General features: G+C 39.1%; 1 protein-coding gene across 3 annotated transcripts in view; it reads left to right on the top strand.

Moving 5' to 3' along the window:
• The window catches only part of RPS6KA2 (ribosomal protein S6 kinase A2), a 297,347-nt gene that overhangs the window by 258,531 nt on the left and 18,753 nt on the right, over nt 1-20,063 (top strand). For all 3 annotated transcript variants that reach the window (XM_035320888.1, XM_035320886.1, XM_035320887.1), the window contains 3 exons: nt 7,218-7,320; nt 11,099-11,229; nt 12,997-13,122. In XM_035320888.1, the coding sequence (XP_035176779.1) occupies nt 7,218-7,320; nt 11,099-11,229; nt 12,997-13,122 (360 nt within the window). The remainder of the gene's footprint in view (nt 1-7,217; nt 7,321-11,098; nt 11,230-12,996; nt 13,123-20,063) is intronic.

Raw genomic sequence — 20,063 nt, forward strand, 5'->3', positions numbered from 1 at the left:
CACATCAGAGCTCCTGTTTTCTACATCAACTAGAATTTTCTAGTTTAATTTTGTCTGACCTATGTTATGGTGTCGTAACATCTCTTTAATATTTGATCTGAATTCACTCATGAATACCAATGTAACAGGTCACTGTTCTTACTAATGCAATTCTTACCATAAATTCTGGTAAAACAGTATGAATCTGTCCCACAGCCATTCTCAAAACACTGCCCAGGGCTTTACAATAAAGCTAATACCGCTGTGAAAGCACATTTTGTGGTGCCCAAGTGGCCTTTAAAAGACACACAAAATCATTTATTTTGGAAAAGCTCATGAATCTACTTTGGACTGCATGTTGAAGAGTTGGCATAACTCATAAGCATGCTACGAGATGATCAATGAAAGAGGAGTCTGAGAATTTTCTTTATGGTCCCACTGATTTTTAGTCCTATTATATATTCTTTGGAGTCTAGATTTTTTTTTTTTGCCTTCTGCTTCTTATTAATCGTAAGATTCTGTTTAAAGACTTTACATTCATTAAAATATTAAGGGGCAGGTAGGTATTAAGGTATTAAGGCATTTTTTAAAATAGACAATCCTGCAGAGATATTGATGTTGTTATTTCCTGTGTTCCTCTGATATTTCCATGGTCCTCAGCTTTGCAATTAAAATAAATAGAGGTTAGGTGCATAAGTCTTAATTCAGTTGGGAGCATTGAAATGGTGACAGGGTTTCTCCTTTTCTATTTGCTAGCTGAGCAGCTCAGTAAGTCATCATGGAGAAATCAGACTCTACATCCTGAAAAAGCTTTCAGCAAGGTCCATTGTGTAGTGCCTCGTAATTTGAAAAGTTCTTGTGGAGAGGTTAGGGAAATATATACCAAGAAGAGAGTAGGTGTGCTTAAACGTGACTTGGAGCCAAAGATGGAGGTGTATTTAACCACCCTGTGATGACTTATCTAGCCCTGTAACTTTGCTGTAAAATGTAGCTGTAAAGATTCATTTCAATCCAACATTATTGCCCTCTCTTGGAGACAGATGGATCATTATTACACAGATCAGCTATCATCTTTATAATCCATTTCCTCATTTAATCCTAATTTTACTATCACTTACAGAGATCTTGTGAGGTTTATCTAGTTACAGCAGCAGCAATGTATGCCTTTCAGAGCAGTGGGAGCCACCCCAACCTTGAGCTGAGGCCAGGACTTTGTGTTATGATGATGATCCAACCAACTGTTAGCACATTCTCTGTGGAAAGAAGCAGAGCACGATCAGAAAGAAAAAATGGATCATGCACAGGTGTTTAGTGCTGATCCCTCTGTTGTTGCAGGAGAAGAGTCACCAGTGCCCTCACTTTTTTCTTCCATCTTGTATATAAAATCAATAAACAACAACATTGATGAGGCAGGATATGAATGTTGATTTGTTTTATATGTTGGTAATATAAAGGCCTCAGTGATCAAGGAGGCAAGCTCTCCTGGAGAGCTAAGCTACCTTGACAGGTATGATAGGACTGCTGCAATTGGCAGTGTAGAAACTTTCAGAGGCTTTAGTAAAATTATCCTCTATAAGTTCCTTTATCATGAAGGGTCAGAATGAGTTATTGACTTCTAGAAACCTGATGCAAAAGAGGTCTTTTTTTAAGCAAGCTTTTTCCTACAATAGGAGTGACATGGTAACCAGGAACAAAGCATCAAGCTGCTTCATCTCAGTTTAAAAAAAAAAAAAAAAAAAAAAAAAAAGTTTCAAAACAGAAATGAGAGCTAGTTGCTTGTTTCCAAGTTATGTGTGATGTCTAGACATCATGGTGATGAAATCGCCAGAATTGCAGACAGAAATGTATAAATCAGATCTTCATCTACTGTAAGAGCTGTTCCCTTGGGTTTTGGATTCAGGCTTGGTTATTGTCTCTATCACTGAAATGTTTACCTGTTGAGGCATTCATTTCCCACTTGTTTCCCATCTTTCGCTGTCTTCAAACTGACACAACCAGACACAGTGTCTGGTTCGGATGAAGGCAGTGAATGCAGTGGAAATGACATACACAGTGTGAAGAGTATTGTTATGATGCTGCAGATTCTCCTGCCAAGTACAGCAGAAACAATAGGTACAAGCCTGGAAAACATGAATGTGGCTAGAGAAAACCATCCTCCAGCCCTTTCCCACAACATCTTTGCTCCGTTCCCATACTCTGGGGTGCTGTCCTTCAGTTCAGATGTTGTTTGTTTTGTTTAGGTAGCACTAAGTGAACTGGGCACAGTCTAATATAGAGTATTTATGCCAAAATTTAAACTGTCTTATGAGCTAATCTCTGAATGAGTCTTGTTTCCACGGCTATTGTCACCCAGTAACAAAACCCTAAGTCTTCACTTTGCAGGGTGAAAAATAGTTGAAGGTTTCTGCAAATATCAGTCTTATTGCTCTAAGGCATTGAGTAGGCACTGTGACTCAAATTGGATAGATACAGTATTAAATAAATGAACCGCGATTCCCAGGAAGATTAGGTGCACAGCTCCTTCCAAGTTTTACCTGCTTACTACATATGGACCCCTTTCCTCCTTAAGACAAGCAGGTCCAAATTGGGTTGACCTCAGGTAATTTCAGTCATTGGATCTTAGAAAGCACAGCCTGGCTCTTGGTATTTGTACTTCTGTTTCTTCTTTCCAGGTCATGCTTAAAGAATTTCTGGCTTTTCTCTGAAAATAAAAAATAAAATCTGTTTTTTGCAGACTGCAGGCAGAGGACTGGGACTAAAGCAGTGGTTTTTATTTAGATGACAGGCTAAATTGGAACTGGAGCAACTGACATCCTAGAAAATGAACTGTCAAATACAGCTGGGAAGGAGTGAGAAGAAAGAGGACGCAAGTTCTATTACCTCCAATATTAACCAGAGATCAAACTGATCTGGAATTGTGAATTATTTAATTGAAGATTTTGCAAACAGTTGATCCCAAGGTCTGAATTCTGCTAGCTTCTCTATCATTTGTAGGCAATAACATCGTGCCATTAATCTAGAAGAGGACAAACATTTTAGGAGGTAGTTCATCCTTTTGTCTGCTTATTAGGTTTTCCATGACAGGTGTATGTATCAAGGGAGTTTATTCTCACAGTAAGAATGCGTCACTGTGGAGGGTAGCATCTTTCAGTTTCTGGAAGGTGTCTAAGTAGTAACTCAATTTTCATTAAAGAAACCATTGAGGAAATGACTAAATAGATTTCGACTAAATTAAACTTTTTGATTTTTTCTTTTTTTTAATGGGGGGTGGGGGTGGTTTTTATTGTTTTGGGGGTTTTTACATTTTCCAGGCATGTATACAGGCATTTGTTTCTCTGGATTATTTAGGACTGCATTTTTTTTAAAGATAATGATAAATTAACTGCTTATAAATAGCAAGGGGCAGATACATGTCCAGCATTGCATTTGGTTACCGGTCTCCTTGGTGTGTTACCTGAGTCCCAGCTGATGAAGTGTGTTCAGATGAAGCTCATATCAAGGATCTGGCAACACTGAGACCGAGAAGTAAATAAGTAATTTTGAATTTTTTTTCTTTACCCACAAATCAGAAAGGATGTTGAAATATCGTGTCTTATTGTGGGTTGCAAGGTTCTGAAGATAAATTCAGTTTGAAAGATTTTTTTAATTCCTGTATTTTACATATTCACATGTTGACTTAGCAAAAGAGAAACACTTCAGTTCACATTGCTTCAGCATTTGCTGAGCTGCCAGAGCACCACGTGGAGACTGTAACCCGTGTTGTTGTCTCTGGTCCCTGCTCTGAGCCCGGCCCATGGGCTGCAGTACATTTCCCTTGATGCACAGTTACAAATGGTCCCAAATGGGACTGTGAGAGTTCAGCCAGAAAGGACAGCATGAGAGTCCTGGCAGAGAGGTGTAGGTGACTCAGAGGAGTCACAGTGCACAGACGAGAGGGAGGATGTTATTTTACTGTCCAATTTTACTGAAATTACAGTGGCACCAAAAGCACAGCACCATCCCACTGTGCACATCAGCAGCCTCCTATCTCCATTTTTGCACCATCTCCGATTCTTGTCCAATGCTGTGATGAAGAAGTTCAGCAAGCTATGCGAGTAGAAAGAAAATTATGTGAAAATCCTGGTACACGACAGTGTCAAACAAATGCCAGTGCAGGCACAATGCAAGCAGAGAAAGCATGTGGGCTTTTGGCAGCAGCCAGACATTGGCTTAACCAAGCTACAATGAGAAACATCTTCAGAGCAGGAGGTACCCAATTCTAACTGTCACAGATTGACACCGAACTGTTCAAATATTTCAAGTTATCTTGCTATGTCATTTGCCACTCTGGTTGGTTTATGTGGGAAGAAATTAATGTGATCCATCAGTCCTGAATAATTTTGGGAGCATGGTAAGAGATAATAAGTTAATACATTTCATGTAAAATGAGAAATATTCTTGGAAAGTCCAGAAGGATCTCAAACCCTCCAAGAGATTTGTTCTCTGATCACATGGAAGAAAACTGTTGTGATTCTTCCTGTTTTCTTAGGTCAGTTTCTGTCACATTGCATATTGGAGTAGACAAGATACGGGACTTTTAAAGGAAGATGTGCTCTGCCTGTAGCAAGCCTTCACATTTAACTCGGCATTGTGGTTTAGTTTGCTTCAGAGAATTGGCTTTGGTTGTACTGATTCTCTCAGGACAGTGCAGCCAGTGTGGGGTGGTAAAGCCCACAGATGATACTGCTCTGTTCTTTCTTGTTCTTCAATGATTTCATCTAGCTACCTGATCCAAGAGCCTGGGAAAAATGTTTTAGGCAGTTTACAATTTGCTGTTCCTAATCTTCTGGTCAGAAACACCAGAAATAATTTTTATTGCAAGTAGAAAAGGAAATGGAAAAGGGTGTCGTCCAGTTTACACTCAAAGGAGGTTCCTTTCTCCCACACAAGAAAAATCTTTGTTTCCATCCCCTCCCAACAAGAGGATTTGTGATTACACATCTTTAGGTGGCTTGTGAGTCATGATGAATCTCAAATCCCTCCTTAGTACTGGAGGATGTGGGTTAGGGATTCAAAACACAAATGTGGATCCAGCAGCACTTAAGAAGCTGCAGATGGGGGGTGCAGAATTGAGAGGCCAGGAAGAATATGGTTATGATAATCAAGAGTGAGTGCAGTTCACGAATGATGTACAGTTAGTTGTACAATGTTTTCCAGTTTTTGGACCTCACAGGATGAGGGGTACGTTTAATTCAAAAAGGAAGCATGTGTATGACCATATTGCTTTCTGCAGTAAAAGGACTGCAGTTGTGAATTAAGACAAATAAAGGGAAGCTGGAAGCAAATAGCTTTCGCAAGGTGACATCCTAGCAACAGAAAGACCTTCAGTAGGTGCTGAGTGCTCTTTTAAAGCTCTGTGCAGACAGAAAAACGTATATGTTAATTACTAGGTTGATACTTTTCAGTTGATGAGTGACACTTCCTGCTTAAGTTCGCAACTGGCTTTTAATTATTTGGAAGACTGGCTTTCCATTGTGGCTCACAGCAATTATTCATCTCTTTCTCTCTCAGAAGATACGGAGCAGTTTTACGCAAGCAGGAACTTTTAATGTTGAAATGGCCATTAATTATTGCAGAGTTGTTTCCAGCCTCACCATTCCACTTTTCCAAGGAATCATAATTCAGCCACAAACATCTGCTTTATGCTAATGCTAATACTATACTGCAGAATGTCCTGCCTCAAGAACCATTAATCTATGCAAAATGAAGTTTAAATTATGTTGATGTATATATATCTTAGGTTTGACCACATGCTTTATATTATAGAAGTTAATTCACCACACACACACACACACACACACACACACACACACACACACAAAAAAAAAAGGCAGAGTTAAAAGACTCTTCCTGTATGCAATGAACTGGACAAACATGTATTAATCTCCATTAAATATTCTGAAAAATCAGCTCATTATGAAGTTGTTTTAAGAGTTAACCTGAAAATACATATTGCAGGCAGTCATAAAATTGCTCTCTAGCAATTTTGTGACCTAAAATTTCAAAAGAAATGCCATATTTTTGCTTAGACATCTTAATTATTGGGGACTGTCTGTGGCAAGTAATTCAGCTCTTTGAAATCTGAGAACAAAAGCATTGCTAGAAAGAGAGCACAGCCCAGGGATGGAAACGTGGCGCAAGGACTCAAATGTAAGCTCTGTCCCCCATGCTTGCCATCAGCATGGTGTTCAGCTTTTGCCAGTTCCAACAGAGATGATGCAAATATTGCTGAAATCAACATGACTCTTTCCATTAACCTCTGAAGGCTTCAGGTCAGATTCAGACATACTGAGCCTCAGTTTATTCATCTCCCAGAGTGTGTGCACGTATGTGTGTATGAATGCTTGCAAAGGAGAACAGTGAAGCAATTTCTAAGCATGAGTAAAGAGTCCAGAAAATCCCTGGTAATGAAGGCAGAGTATTGCCATGCATATATGGTGACTGTTACTTACATGCTCCCCTACATGCCCCTCACTCACCTTGCAGTCTATTCCTGTTGTACACACTCCCTTCTTCCTCAGCTTTTTTGTTGTTTTCCCTCCTCTGAGCAAGCACATTTAGGCCTTTAACAATGATTTCATACCCATCTGCAGTGCTTTCTTCTTACTGTGTTTTGATGGGAATTTCTTCTCATCTGTAAACCCCTTCCATTTTACCAGTAATGCCAAAAGAACAAGTTGCTTGTTTAGGTTGTGAGCTCCAAGCCTGTTGCTCAGCTCCATCTGGCAGAGCACCCAACATATTGCTAGTTCTTGACAAATAATAAATGCTAATAACTGCTAAAGCAGTCACCATCCTAGCGGTTCTTTGTACTCGTTGTTGTTGCTGTGATGCTGAGCTCACCCACGTGCAGTTTCTTGGTGCTACCATTGCATGTGCCAGTCCTGCCCATAAGATCAATGAATGTTCAGATGCCCCAGATTTCGTCTTCTGTCAGTCCGTATTTGACCAGAAATATCTGTGTTTACTTTCCAGGTTCTAGTAAGTAAAAACTGCAGGGACCATCCAAGGCACAGATTTTAAGCCTATCAGTCAAGCAAGAGCCAGAGCTGTGTCTTTATTGTCCTCTTTGTCAATCTTGCAAGGGTTGCACTGAGATGACAAAGGACATGATAGACAAAGCAGGGGAGTCTATATGTGGGTGCTGATGGTACAGAGTTTGTTGTTATGTTGCTGACTGTGGTCTGTTCTTCCTGTAGAAACTATACAGGAAAGAAATCAAGCCACCTTTCAAGCCTGCAGTGGGACGGCCAGAAGACACCTTTCATTTTGATCCAGAGTTCACATCTCGGACCCCCACAGGTTAGTGCAATGGCACATGGGTGACTGATCTTTTTAATGATTCTGCCATCCTCTCCCTCCCAATTCCAACTGAGTCAAAAAGTCTCATCACCTGTAGGATTGCTGGATTTTGCAATATCCAGCAGGAAGCAAAGTGTGGTTTGCATTTCTAAGAACAGAAGTTCATAAAACATTTCACCGACTTCACATTACCACAATACCATCTTCACATTGCAGACATTAATATGTCTGCATTTTTTACAGTAAAACTAATAGTTGATTTGCTATTTTATTAATATTATTGTTGCTTATATTAGCTGAATTTATCTGTTCTAAATTACCTCAACTGTTTTAAGTTACCTCAACTCCAAAGAACCTTGAATCTCTGCAAGGTAGTATTTAAATACATATTCCACAGGTGTTTAATTATTAAATGACATAGACTGTGGACTGTTGGAAGTTAATACGTAGTTAATAGTAACAGAGAATCATCAAGTTCATAGATCAGTGGAGCTATGCTGAAGGGGAATTTGGTCTACAATACTTAGAAAATTTTTGCAGTGAAGATGTCGCTCTTATAATTTCTCTTTCCTAACAAGTATATCACATTTTGTGCAGTATATCTTGGTTGTTGCACAAAATATCGAAAGAATTTCAGTAACCTCAGAAGGGTAATCCCAGTTATAACATTGCCTCTTGCTAGACATGGATTCTAGTCTTGTTTCCTAGGGTGTTTTGGTTTGGGGTTGTGTTTTTTGTTTGTTTGTTTGGTGAGGATGTGCAGTCTTACACAAGCTATAAAAAAAAAAAAGAGGTTATTTGGAAACAAGGCAAATATATTTCACACTTTCATATTTCTGATTTTAGCTTTAGTTCAGATTTCAGAGGACCCATATGCCCATTTCTCTAAAATAATGAAAAACGCAAGTTAGTCTGATCTCGAGAAAAGTGTAGGCCACTTCCCTGGAAAGTCTCAGAGAAAAGCTAAGAGTTTGGATTATTTTGGAAATTCACACATCATCCGTTGTGCTGCCATGAAAACCCTTATACTTCATGCATGTGCTGATGTCCAGGATTATATTTTACACTGTATGTGTTGCTATTGCCTCATTCAGTTTGGTATCTTGTGCAAGACACTGACTGAGGTTTGTCTTGGGGTAGGGGCTAGAGTAGGGGGATGGACTGCCATGGCTTCTGCTTCATGCTGTTATGGAAAGTGCCTTGAGAACCAAACCCTATAATTTCCAAATGGGAGTAATTGTGAGTTCCTGTACACTTCCAGAGCCATAGACAAGCCCTTGCAGATTGGCAGCACATGTATATTACCAAAGAGAGGAACAAACACACAAAGTCTGTCTTTATGAATGAACTCTACTGCCTGGAGTCAGGTTTATGTCAAAGTTCTGGACCCAGTACCTTGCCAGTCTTGTAGTTTGCTCTATCACAGGAAGCTTTCTTTGGCCTGGAGGTTGAAACAGCTTTCTGCAGATTCCTAAACTCTCCTCTGAGGATGCCAAAGATGCAGTTTCTGATATTGACAGTTCATCAATATGGGTATGGTTTCACATTAACTTTTCTCAGGGATTTATCTGAGTTGGAGGTGTTTTTTCCGGCCTCTGGTTTCTGAAGTCCCCCACTGTGGACCAACATTTCACTTATGTTGACTCAGCTATCTACCCCTCAGCCTAACAGGGAGCAGGAAACTGAAGTGATCCAGGTTATAAGTGGTGATTTGAACAAGGATCTAACCAAGACATTGTGATGATCCAACTTAGAGTTCAGTCCACAAATGGCCATGCTATTTTAAGTAACTGGGCAGTTCCATAACAAGCAAGACATATTAGGCTGGCTTTACTGATGAGGAAAAGTATGTAAGATTGCACCTCAGGTATCTAAATCTCCTCTTCTGCAAATAAGAAAATAATGTTTACTAACCCTAGTGAAGCATGTTGAAGTAAATTACTTCAGATTTATGAACCCTTTATAAATCCTGTAATGTGAGATGCTCAAGTGGGACAAAGCATTATGGCTTTCACAGTTAGGAAGGTAACCATTATATGAGATTGGTGTTTGCACATGGCTCTAATTCAGATATATTAAGTGATTCTGGATTTATTAAGACTGTGAAGTTTATAGTTCATAACTATCGCAGTTAGTTAACATGATTTTAAAACAGTTTTTTATTTAACACTAGTGTTTTAACATTTAGTTCATATGATGGGCATAACAGTCAGTGGTGATTAATATCTTATATTGAACACCAAATAATCTGTAGCTCTTTTACAGTGTTTGATAAAGAGATTAGCAGGGAATTATGAAGGAACAGTTATTTTAAATAAAGATGACCTAGCATTTGTGCTTTGGAGCTGGATCACAGCTTTTCTAAAAATGTTCAGATCTGAACATTCCCTTTTCAAAGCAAATATTTTTTTCCCCTTAATTAATCTCTCCTGGAAAATTGCTGTAGTATATTTGACATTGTGAGAAGTACCCAGTGATGCAAGAGTTCTGGTGTGATTCATCCGTGTATTTGCAAGGGCAGTACGCATCAACACACTGAGATAAACAAATAGCCGGCATCGTTTTACCAAAAACCACATAGTTTTTTCACATGCTTTGGAGTGAGGTCAGAGTTGCTGTGCTTATTTCTGAGGAGCTTTTGTAATGAGATGTAGAATTAGCTGCAGTTCAGTTTTGTTCATTTCTGGGCAGCTAATTTATTTTTACCATATTATGGCTTCAGAAGGACTAAACCTCATCATGGTAAATCACATGTTGCATTGGAGGAAATACAAAGGAGAGTGGTGAAAAGAACAACTAGAAGATGAGCAAATTTGCACAGCATATTTTTCAAAACACCCAGCTACCCAGAAATAGTTTGTAGTGCTGCTCTTACTGCTTAAGGAAATGCCCAGGACAGAACATACACTGGGGAGAAAGATTTCTTCAAAACATTTCAGAATTTTAAGTGAAGCACACCTCTTCTCGTCTTACTTTGGTGGGATATTTCTCTCAGTGAGTGGTGGCATTGATAAGAGGGGCTGTTCTCTGGTTGTTTCATTCCAGAGGCAGAACAATTCAGGGCTCTTTGAACTTCAGAAATTCCTCTGCTGAGGGGGGAGGTTAGTTAAAACACCCCCAGATAGTTTGTCCACCTGAGGACAAGCCAGCCAGCTTCTTCCCTAAAGTAGGTTGCAGCTCCTAAAGCTGCTCCAGAAGGACCCTCATGAGACTGCAAACCACCACTGCTGGAGCATCGTGCTTTTACACCTGCTTCACGTCTTTTCTCTTTTGCATTCTCTTTTCCCACACAATACACCACATTACTCTAGCTTTTGTAATTTCTGTAGTCAAAGTGTGCCACAAAGGACAGATAAAGCATCCCACAGTTTTTTTCCGCTCCCTGAAGAGCTTCTGCAAAGCCAAAGGGGTGCACTGCCTAGAGTCATCCGTCTTTCCTCTCACCTCGCTGTCCTGTGCCTTCCCTCTCTGTGCATAGTCCTGACACAGGCAGTGCTTCCTATTGGGAAGGACAGCCACCATGGAAAAAAAAAAAAAAAAAAAAAAAACTGGATCCAAGATCCTTACAGTTAACATCCTTGCATTGTTCAGATCCAGAGAAAAGGGACAGAGAAGGCACATCATAGTTTTTATTATGGAGGATAATTGGATACATGCGTGTGTACCAGTTCAGCAGTCTGCTGCTGACTGGCAGGGGTGACTTTGTCTACTGCAGGTGCTGTGCCATTACTTTCTAATCCTTTGTGCAGCTCATAAAGTCATTTTATTCCTTCTACAGATTCCCCAGGTGTTCCTCCAAGTGCCAATGCTCATCATCTTTTCAGAGGGTTCAGCTTTGTTGCGTCTAACTTGGTGCAGGAGCCTGCACAGCAAGATGTGCACAAAATCACTGTTCATCCAATTGTGCAGGTACAGATGCTGATGTTAAGCTTTGCATTTGATGGGCAGATACATATGTGTAATTTGTACTTAAACTGCCTCAGGATTTCATAGCTACCCAACCCTCACCTGTTTCCACACAGCATGTAGGGGATGGAAAATGAGATATTTTTTTCCAAAGGCTTTTATCTTTATATTCACGTTCTTCACTGTCCTATAAATGAAATAGGGATCACACCTTATCACAGCTCAAATGAAATGCACTTCTGAATACCTGACACACTATTCCAGTTGTGCATGCAGTGCTGTTTTTTCAGTGAACAATATCATTCTCAATAGTTCTGTCTTGAACTGTGTGATACAGTCTGTGCTGGCAGAGGGGATTAGTGAATGACTCCTGTAGGCTCCCACACACATGGAGCCCAAGCTTCTGGGTGTAAAAGGCCACTCTGCTCTTGCGATTGCACAAGAGCCTGATTGTACTCACATAACCCAGAGTGTCTTGATGGGGGAAAAACAATCGCCAGACACTCTGTGTCTTGTTGTCATTCCCCTATGACACGCTCTCTACTTTTTGTAATTTCCCATTAGTGTAAACCAGAAATAAATTGCTACAAGTGGCTCAACAGATCAGAGGAACAGTGAAGCAGGAGAGGAACTGCACTACTCAAAAAGGCAGCAATTTTTCCCATAAGGAAAGAGTTCCTCCCTTACCCCAGTGAGAGGTACTCTGCCTCAAGGGGAGAGTCCTTGTCTATGGCATCAGTTTTCATCCTTATTTTAAGAATTTATAGTTTATTCTTAAAGGTTCTTTAATGCACCACTAAGTGAATTGTTAGCCAAGCAATTATGTCCCAGAATTATTATTTTTTGTGTGAAATTGTAATGAATTTAACATGTGCATATCTTACAAGGTTACATGTCTAACATGCCTTAGAAGGTTTTATGAGACTTTACTAAGCAGGATACATTTTGAGAAAGAAGATCCTAGCGGATTTGTAGAGCTGCTCATCATTCTTGAGTCCTGGAATGGAGTTTGCAGCAAGGCCTCAGATTTGGGCTTTGGGAAGCCATCACCACCTAACCCAATCCACCTGCCCAAATGTATTCCAAAGGGCATATGAACTAGTGGTGCCATAATTCATTTTATATAATAATAAAATAAGGTGTTTTAAAGTATTTTCATATTATTTTCCCTAGAAAAATATTTTCTTAAGTTATGCTGGCTTAACATGATAATTTTTCTCTCACACTGAAATCATAGTAATACATATTCTTAACAAGACCTCCATTGGACTGGAGATACACCCGATATGTAGGGTGTCTGTTTTGAAACCTGTGAAGCTCTTAGCTGTTTCTGTTGTCTGGCCCTTCAGTTTTCTAGTTTTCTAAGTATTTTTTAATTAGAAACAAGTTTATATTGTCAAGAATTGTGGGTTTGCCAAGAGATTTGGGCCCACAGTTCCCTGTGAATTTCTAATAGGAAGTGGTTGTCTGCATTCCATAAATAGTTTAGAAAATCACTGTTTGTTTTTTTTTTGCCATTACTTCTAAATGTGCAACTCCATCTTACAGACTGAAAAGAGATAAAATGGGCTGGGATACACTTGCTTAGGTAAAGTGCTTCGGAATTTTTTTTTTATTATTATTTTTTTATTTTTTAATCTGGACTTAGAAAACCAACTAAGACAGGAGAATTCTCTGGAGAAGGTGAGATCAAGCACTTCCTTAAGACTAGGCTAGTCCTTGTGTTTACATACCCATGTCCTGATTTCCTTATTTTGTCTTTCTCTATAGCAATTACATGGGAACAATATTCACTTTACAGATGGATATGAGATCAAGGAGGACATAGGAATTGGCTCCTATTCAGTGTGCAAGAGATGTGTTCATAAAGCAACAGAAACAGAGTTTGCGGTGAAGGTAAGAAATCCTTCCAGCAGGTGCCAGAAATGTGGTTTGACATTGCTCTGTCTGCCTGGGCAGCAGTGTGGTCAGTAGATATTTAGTTGGTTTATTTCTTGTCAGTGTAGCTTGGTTCTTTTTTTCTTTCAAAAGATGAGGGGGTTAGTGGTAAGTCTTATGTTATTTCTCACACATAAATCTCATCAAGTAAAAAGGAAAAAACCTTTACAGTCTTGCATGGAAACCCTGCTAATCATTCCAGCCATGCTCTTTGCCTTCTAGATATGATTTTTAACAGATCCTACATTGAATCATCATAAATAAATAAAATAACATATAAAATGATTGCAAAAGTGATTCCTACTTGACTGTAAAATAGAATTTTGTTCTTCTTAAGTTTAGTTCTTGCAGTTCTTATTGTAATAAGGGAGATATGCCAGTGAAAAACATAGTCACCTTCAAATAATTAAATTTCCTTTTGTCTTCTTGACATTCAGAACCAGCATGCTACACAAAGGAGCAAAAGACAAGCTTCAGTGGAGATTCAAAATGTAAATTCAGTGGAAATTAGTTGGATATTAAAGACAATTCAGTGAACTTCAAAGCTGGTCAAGCAACACTATATGTCACAGCAGCCAGCAGCCAGGAAGCTGCAAGGATATATGTAGGAGGGAATCAGTTCTGATAGGAAAGAAAGTCTCTCCAGCAGAACTGCTTTGGAAGGTCACAGCCATTGGGCTAAATTACAACCTCCATTAAATGCTGTTGGTTAATAGTGTGCAGCTTTTACAGAGGGTAGAAAAGTCTAGTGTATGTAGCAAGTAATCATGAGGGTACATCTCAGAGGAAAAGTTCCAAACACGGATTTTTCTTTGAGAGAAAGGAGTACTAATTAAAACACTCATATGCTAGAAACATATTTAGTGATTTTGTTCTTGTACCAAAAAGAGGCAAGATCGGATTAAATGAGGAATTAGAATAATGAATTTGGAAAGACAGACAATTAAGTCAGATCCTTTCATTCTGCATGATATCATGGGAACAGAATGCTTAAATGAGCATAAGACAAAAAGTAGTTCCTTGAAATCAGTACATAGATAAATATATTTAGTAGTGCTGCAGTAAATTAAGTATTCTAGTCAACTGCCTTTCTATTTTTTGTATTTTAAAAATTGTAGTAAAATATGCAAACTTAGTTTTTAAATGAGATTTTGTCTGTGCTTTTAAATAAGAAGATGAGAGTTTAAAGTGATCCAAATTGCTGTCCATGAGATAAGTGAGCTGCAGGTAGTCAACACAAAAATTTTAAACTTTTTATTCAGTCTTATTTTCCATGACAAAACTGAAGATAGTGCATTGTCCAATAAAACCCTTGAACATTTTGGTATCTCCAAGTGGTAGCCACAAAAGTCTGGGAACTGTTGATAATTGACAATTTGTTGATGTCATTGTTCAAATAACAGATTATTTTTCTAGGCTATGCCATAATTAGGAGAAGAGACCTACCAGCAGGTCTGTGGGCTTGTGCATGAACATGCTAGGATTTTTGATGAATGGAAAAATTAGTTTTCCAGTGACCAGTTTATTTGTGAACAGATGGCTTTAAGCTATAGTAGGTATGGATTCTGTGTGATTAAATGACATCTGTGGTGAACAAAATGTGAGTTAAATTAAACTAATAATTTTACTATTTTATGTATATCAAATACTGCTGACAGCTATAACATTGTAATACAAATACAGCACAAAACCAAAATACAAAGACGTCTATCCTCAGAGATGTCTGAGTGCCTGAATCCAAAAGGATCCAGCACCTACTCAGTGGCTGTGAGTTTGGAGTACCTTAGAGAATCTAGAGCTAACTCAACACATGAAGAAATACAAGCTGGGCGCAGGAGAGATTAGCCCTTTGGTTTATGCTCTTTTCCTTTACTATTAATCTTTTCTCTTTTCATTCTTTTCTCCCTCCACTTCTCACTACTTTTTTCCTTGTCATGCCAGTAGTTTTTGATTTTGACTACCAGTTTGACTACCAACACACACAGCAACTCATTTTCTGATGCAGAGCGAGTCAAAAGTGTAGTACAGATTTGGGCTTGGAGACGGTGGTTTTCTGTTTGCACATTGACTGCTGCCTGTTTGATTATTATTCATACAAATATACTAATTTTATTATCCCTTCCTTTTTATCTCTATTTGATATCAAGATTATATCATGTTGTTATCAAAGTAGCTCACTTTCATAATGACTGCACAATGCCACCCATTTCAAGTAATTAGATAGCACAGGAGTTGCAACTGGCATTATCATAATTGCATATCAGTCCCTTTTGACACGCATCCTTTAACTTTCTCTATAGAAATCACTGTAATTAGGCTCTTTTGATATCTTTCAGTAAGTATATTTTTCTCCATGCTCCCTAATATATGACAGTCATAGGAAAAAATATCCACAGCGATAGTTTGTATGATAGGCAGCTTCCCCATTTGTCTGGTACCAGCTCATTAAAAGCTCCCTTGTTAGCAATGACTGCCGACACGTCAGAGAGCATCATCCCTTCTCCCCAGGGGATGCTGGCAATGATGAAGAAGTTTAGGAAATGATGTGGTGGCATCACTGCAGGAAGAAGAGCGTAATGTCACCAGCTAAATAATCCCTCCATGGAGAATGCCACTCACCAGGCCTTATTTACTATCGCTGCGTAGTGCCACACTGAGACAGCAGAGTACTGAGGCAGAGTAACTTGAGTCAGAGCTGCTGCCAGAAAATCCACACAGAAAAGCAAAACCTCTCCTAATCCAGAAGGAGCATGTATTTGTCAGAAATATTTCATCCCTTTTGCTTTTGCTGGCCATCTGCAACTAATTGGAGGCCATCTTATAGAACTAATTAGATGTCTAGCGGTACAAAGAGCTTCTTTGCTGGAATGATAAAAATACTTGAACGGAACTGTAATTTAATTCTTTTCAGTGTTCAGTGAGATATGGCACATCACTCACTGAGAGGCTTTTGGAAATCCCCACCGACACCTCTCTGCACCTTTGGGCACCCAGCTACCTTTGTAAATCCAATCTCAACTTTCAGAACATATTTTTTCTTCCAGCCTCTCCCCTTGTCTTTTATGTCATTTGTAAGAACGAAATGCTAATAATAAAATCTATGCCTGTTTTAGAACTGCCCTCAGGCTTCTAAATGCAATATTTAAGAACTGAGACTTAACACATCTAAACTACTGTGAGCATAGCAAGACCATACAACAGAAAAGCTTACAGGCATCTATATTTCCTGCAAACTGAGTCTACCCTAAAAGTAGTAGGAACCTGTCTGGGTCAGTGCAGGTAGATTGGGGTTTAGGAAATCTTTCCGTTATATTCTACTGCATGTACATACCCTGAGGCACTCTTAAAATTTTACTGCTAGGCTTTTTTTTCATCCCATTCCCAAGTGAAAGAAAGTATAAAGTTATGAAATACAAGTATACTGTTAATTCTTCTGAATGTTTTATAAGCCTCTGGTATAAAAAAGAACACTGGAGGGGGGAAGAGCATTTCTCCTCTGGTGGACTGCTAATGTGTTTCAGATTCTTTTGCTAGAATTTTGATCATCCTGACTAAAGCAGGCATAACGATTTTTAGTAACAAAGGGAACTGGCAGAGCTGATCATATTTGCAAGCATCAGATGGGTGTAACTGTAACAGTCAGATCAGAAGTGAAGGAAAAACAGATCAACCTATTTCGGTCACATCAGTATCTAAAGAAAATAAGTCAATTAATTAAGAGACTGGTGCTAGAGCAGATGGAGGGATTTCTGTGGATGGAAAAAAAAAAAGTCTGCAATGGAAGCCTAAACAGATTAAGAGCTCTCTTTTGGAAAACAAGGGAAATGCTAGTTTTTGGTGAATCAGATTTTTCAAAATCTGCCAGAGATTTGATGCAATTAGTGCATTCCAAAATATTTTTTTTTCTTTACTTAAAATCATTGCACTGGTTTCAAGCTTGGATCCCTATTTCTAGTGAGGCTTTCAAGATGGATTTAGATTGACTTTTCCCCCCGCAAGGAGACAATACTGGAAAATAATAGCCAAAGTAAAAACGGCTGCTGCTATGGACTATTTTACCCCCAATATGTTGTCTGCCCCAAACAATGCAGAGGTGGATAGGGGCCAGCTTCAACAATTTGTTGCCAAGTACTTTCTTTTCCAGGTCAAAAGACTACCTACATGGTTAAATCTTACAGATCTTTACTCCTCACATGCTGTTAGAGACAGGGCAAATGACTGGATAAAAGGTCAGGGTACGCACTTCTCTCTCCACTGTGGAGGAAAAGTATACGGTAGAGATAGTCCCAAATTACAAGATCAGTTTTGCAGAAGCCAATACTACAGTGGAATTTGGATCTTGAAACAAGTGTGAATTTCATGACTTTTTTCCTATCTCTGTAATATACTAACCAACTATTTGGCTCCAAATGTTCCCCAGCTGTGAGCAAAGCTAAATTTTGCAGTCTGTGTCTGCCTCTGGGATACAGGTTAGTTTATGCGGGAGACCTGGTAAATCCTAGAGTTGGTATATAATTCTGCTCAGTAAAAGTACATTTATCTCACTGTGTTTTGGGATGTGCAGAGTGGGGAGAAGGTACATTTTAATGAGCTATAAAAATGCTATAACAGTGGAGAAGTGATGTCAACATGCTGTCAATAAACAGAAGTCAGTAACTCCTGAGAGCTGTTTTTAGCAGGCATGTGTAATTACACTTGCTATATACATCTATTTATGTGATAATAGCAGTGAGTGACAGTCACCAAATGCTGTATGAATACCAGAGTTGTTTCATAGTTTCTTTTAACTTCATGTTGCCCTTTGGTTGATGTTCATGGTCTCAGTTTGGTTGGTTTTAGTTGGTTGGTGTGGGTAGATATGCTTGTTTGAAGGCAGGAAGCTACACAGTAGTATATAGTTGGCTCTACAACATTTTCCCCATAACTTATATTATGGTTGTGTTGGGAGATTAGTGCTGAATGGAGAAAGCATGAATGACAACAAAAAAAGTAAAGATGGTGCTATTTTGGTATTCTTGGTTTAAGATAGATGATAAGCAAATTAGAGAAAATCTGAAAAATGAATAGCGGGCAATATGCAATAATTGCAAGGCAATTTCTATCAAGACAGATACAAATTTATATGATGTAAGACAGATGAGTCCAAAGGGATGTGATCAAAATCTATAAATATCTCTAAGGTGATATAAATTATGGATGACAACAATTCAGCTGCTAAAGGTGGAAAGACAAAACAGAATGTCTTGAAGCTACAAAAAAAAAAAAAAGGGGGAATTTCAGGAAAAAGTCATGAGACCTGTTGGTAAAACAGACTCTTCAAGAGGATGACCAAGGCATCTTCCCCCTTGCATGCACAGAAGTCAGATCTGTCATTAGTGGAGGTGTAGCCTTACAAAATACAGGGTCAGAATGACAAGACCTTTTCTTACCCTGATAAAGTAGAGAGAATGTTTACCATATTCTCCCATGAAGTTTGGTTTACTAAGCCAGGATTCATGAAATCCTATTATTCAGACACTTCAGTGAAAGACTCTTTTCAGTGTCTGAAGGATACTTAAGCTGGTAGAATGTCAACAGACTCCGCTTGATGTAGGGTGCCATGTAGGATATACAGGTTTCAGAGTAGATTTAGGCACAAATTTATGTGATTATTTGGATTTGTGTAGGGCTGTTTTCTAGAGGGCTGGTCATCTGACACTCTGCAAAGGAACTAGCATGGAAAGTCCTTAAATACAATTGGGAAACCATGGTGGGTACAGGAAGAGTGCTTACAAAGAGCATGGCCTGGCATCCTCCAGGTACGATGGAGAGAGAAGAATGATTGCAGTAAAATGGATGAAATAACAAAGACATGCAGTGGAGAAAGCTGTCTAAGGGTCTTACATATGTGAGAGTATTTGAAGGCTTCCTTGGCTGTCCCATTTTGAGTAACTTTATTAAAGGGTCTGGCTTACATACTGGATGTTGCTGTGTATAATTTCACTCACCATAGCAAGAGGCAATGTAGCATATTTTATGCTGTGTTCATTTTGTAAAATTTGGGTTTAGTCAAATGCCTGCTAAACTTCATTCATCCTCACTTACCCATTGGTTTCATCTGAGCATGCTGAGATTTCTGACAGGTACTGTCACCACAGATCAGCTCTTCAGAGGGGCATGTCTTCAATAGGCAGGACTCTGCAGCTGCCCCTTCAGAAAGGATGGACCAGTGCAGAGTGCTGGTCTCTGCTTGAAAGACTTGGAAAAAGGCAGGGCAGAGAGCCAGGAGAGCCTTGAGCACTTCTACAGGCAGCAACTTTGTTTGTAGCAGTGAGATACATTGCTGGCTGGTGACATTTGTCTAACTGGGATCAAGGTGTTCTTTAAGTCTTAACAAACAAGCAGAGGAGGCAAACAGAAGCGCAGAAATGTGGGCATACCACCTCTTAAACTCTGCTTCAGAGCAAATCTTAGATGTGCAGTGGCTGTGTGTTCCCTCTGGCATAAGGATTATTGCAGCCTGCTTCCCATTTGCTCACAAAGATTGCAGTGCCTCTCTCCTTGGCTTTGCTGAGCTTTGGAAGAATGTGAGATGATGATATTTCTCAGTCCTAACTGGATCTTCTCTTATGCCTAAGATCAGGCAGCAGTTTTCCTGAAGCTTAGTAATATCATGTTTCTCTTCTCTGGCTTGCTTGCCAAATACCTAAGCTTTTTGGACAGCATTTGGTCCTTTGCGGCTCTGTTTCTCTTTTGGGGCTGTTTAAACTGTTTCTTGTATTTGTCTTCCATACTGATGTAATAGTTTTCCCCTTTTGTAATATCTGAATAAGATACACTGGTTTTTGTCCCTGAAAGTTTTTGTAAAAGAAGGTGGGAGTAGCACTGCAGTCATCTTGTAGATTGGAAACTCATCAGTC

This window comes from Oxyura jamaicensis, chromosome 3 (assembly GCF_011077185.1).
Source record: "Oxyura jamaicensis isolate SHBP4307 breed ruddy duck chromosome 3, BPBGC_Ojam_1.0, whole genome shotgun sequence".
NCBI classification, from domain to species: domain Eukaryota; kingdom Metazoa; phylum Chordata; class Aves; order Anseriformes; family Anatidae; genus Oxyura; species Oxyura jamaicensis.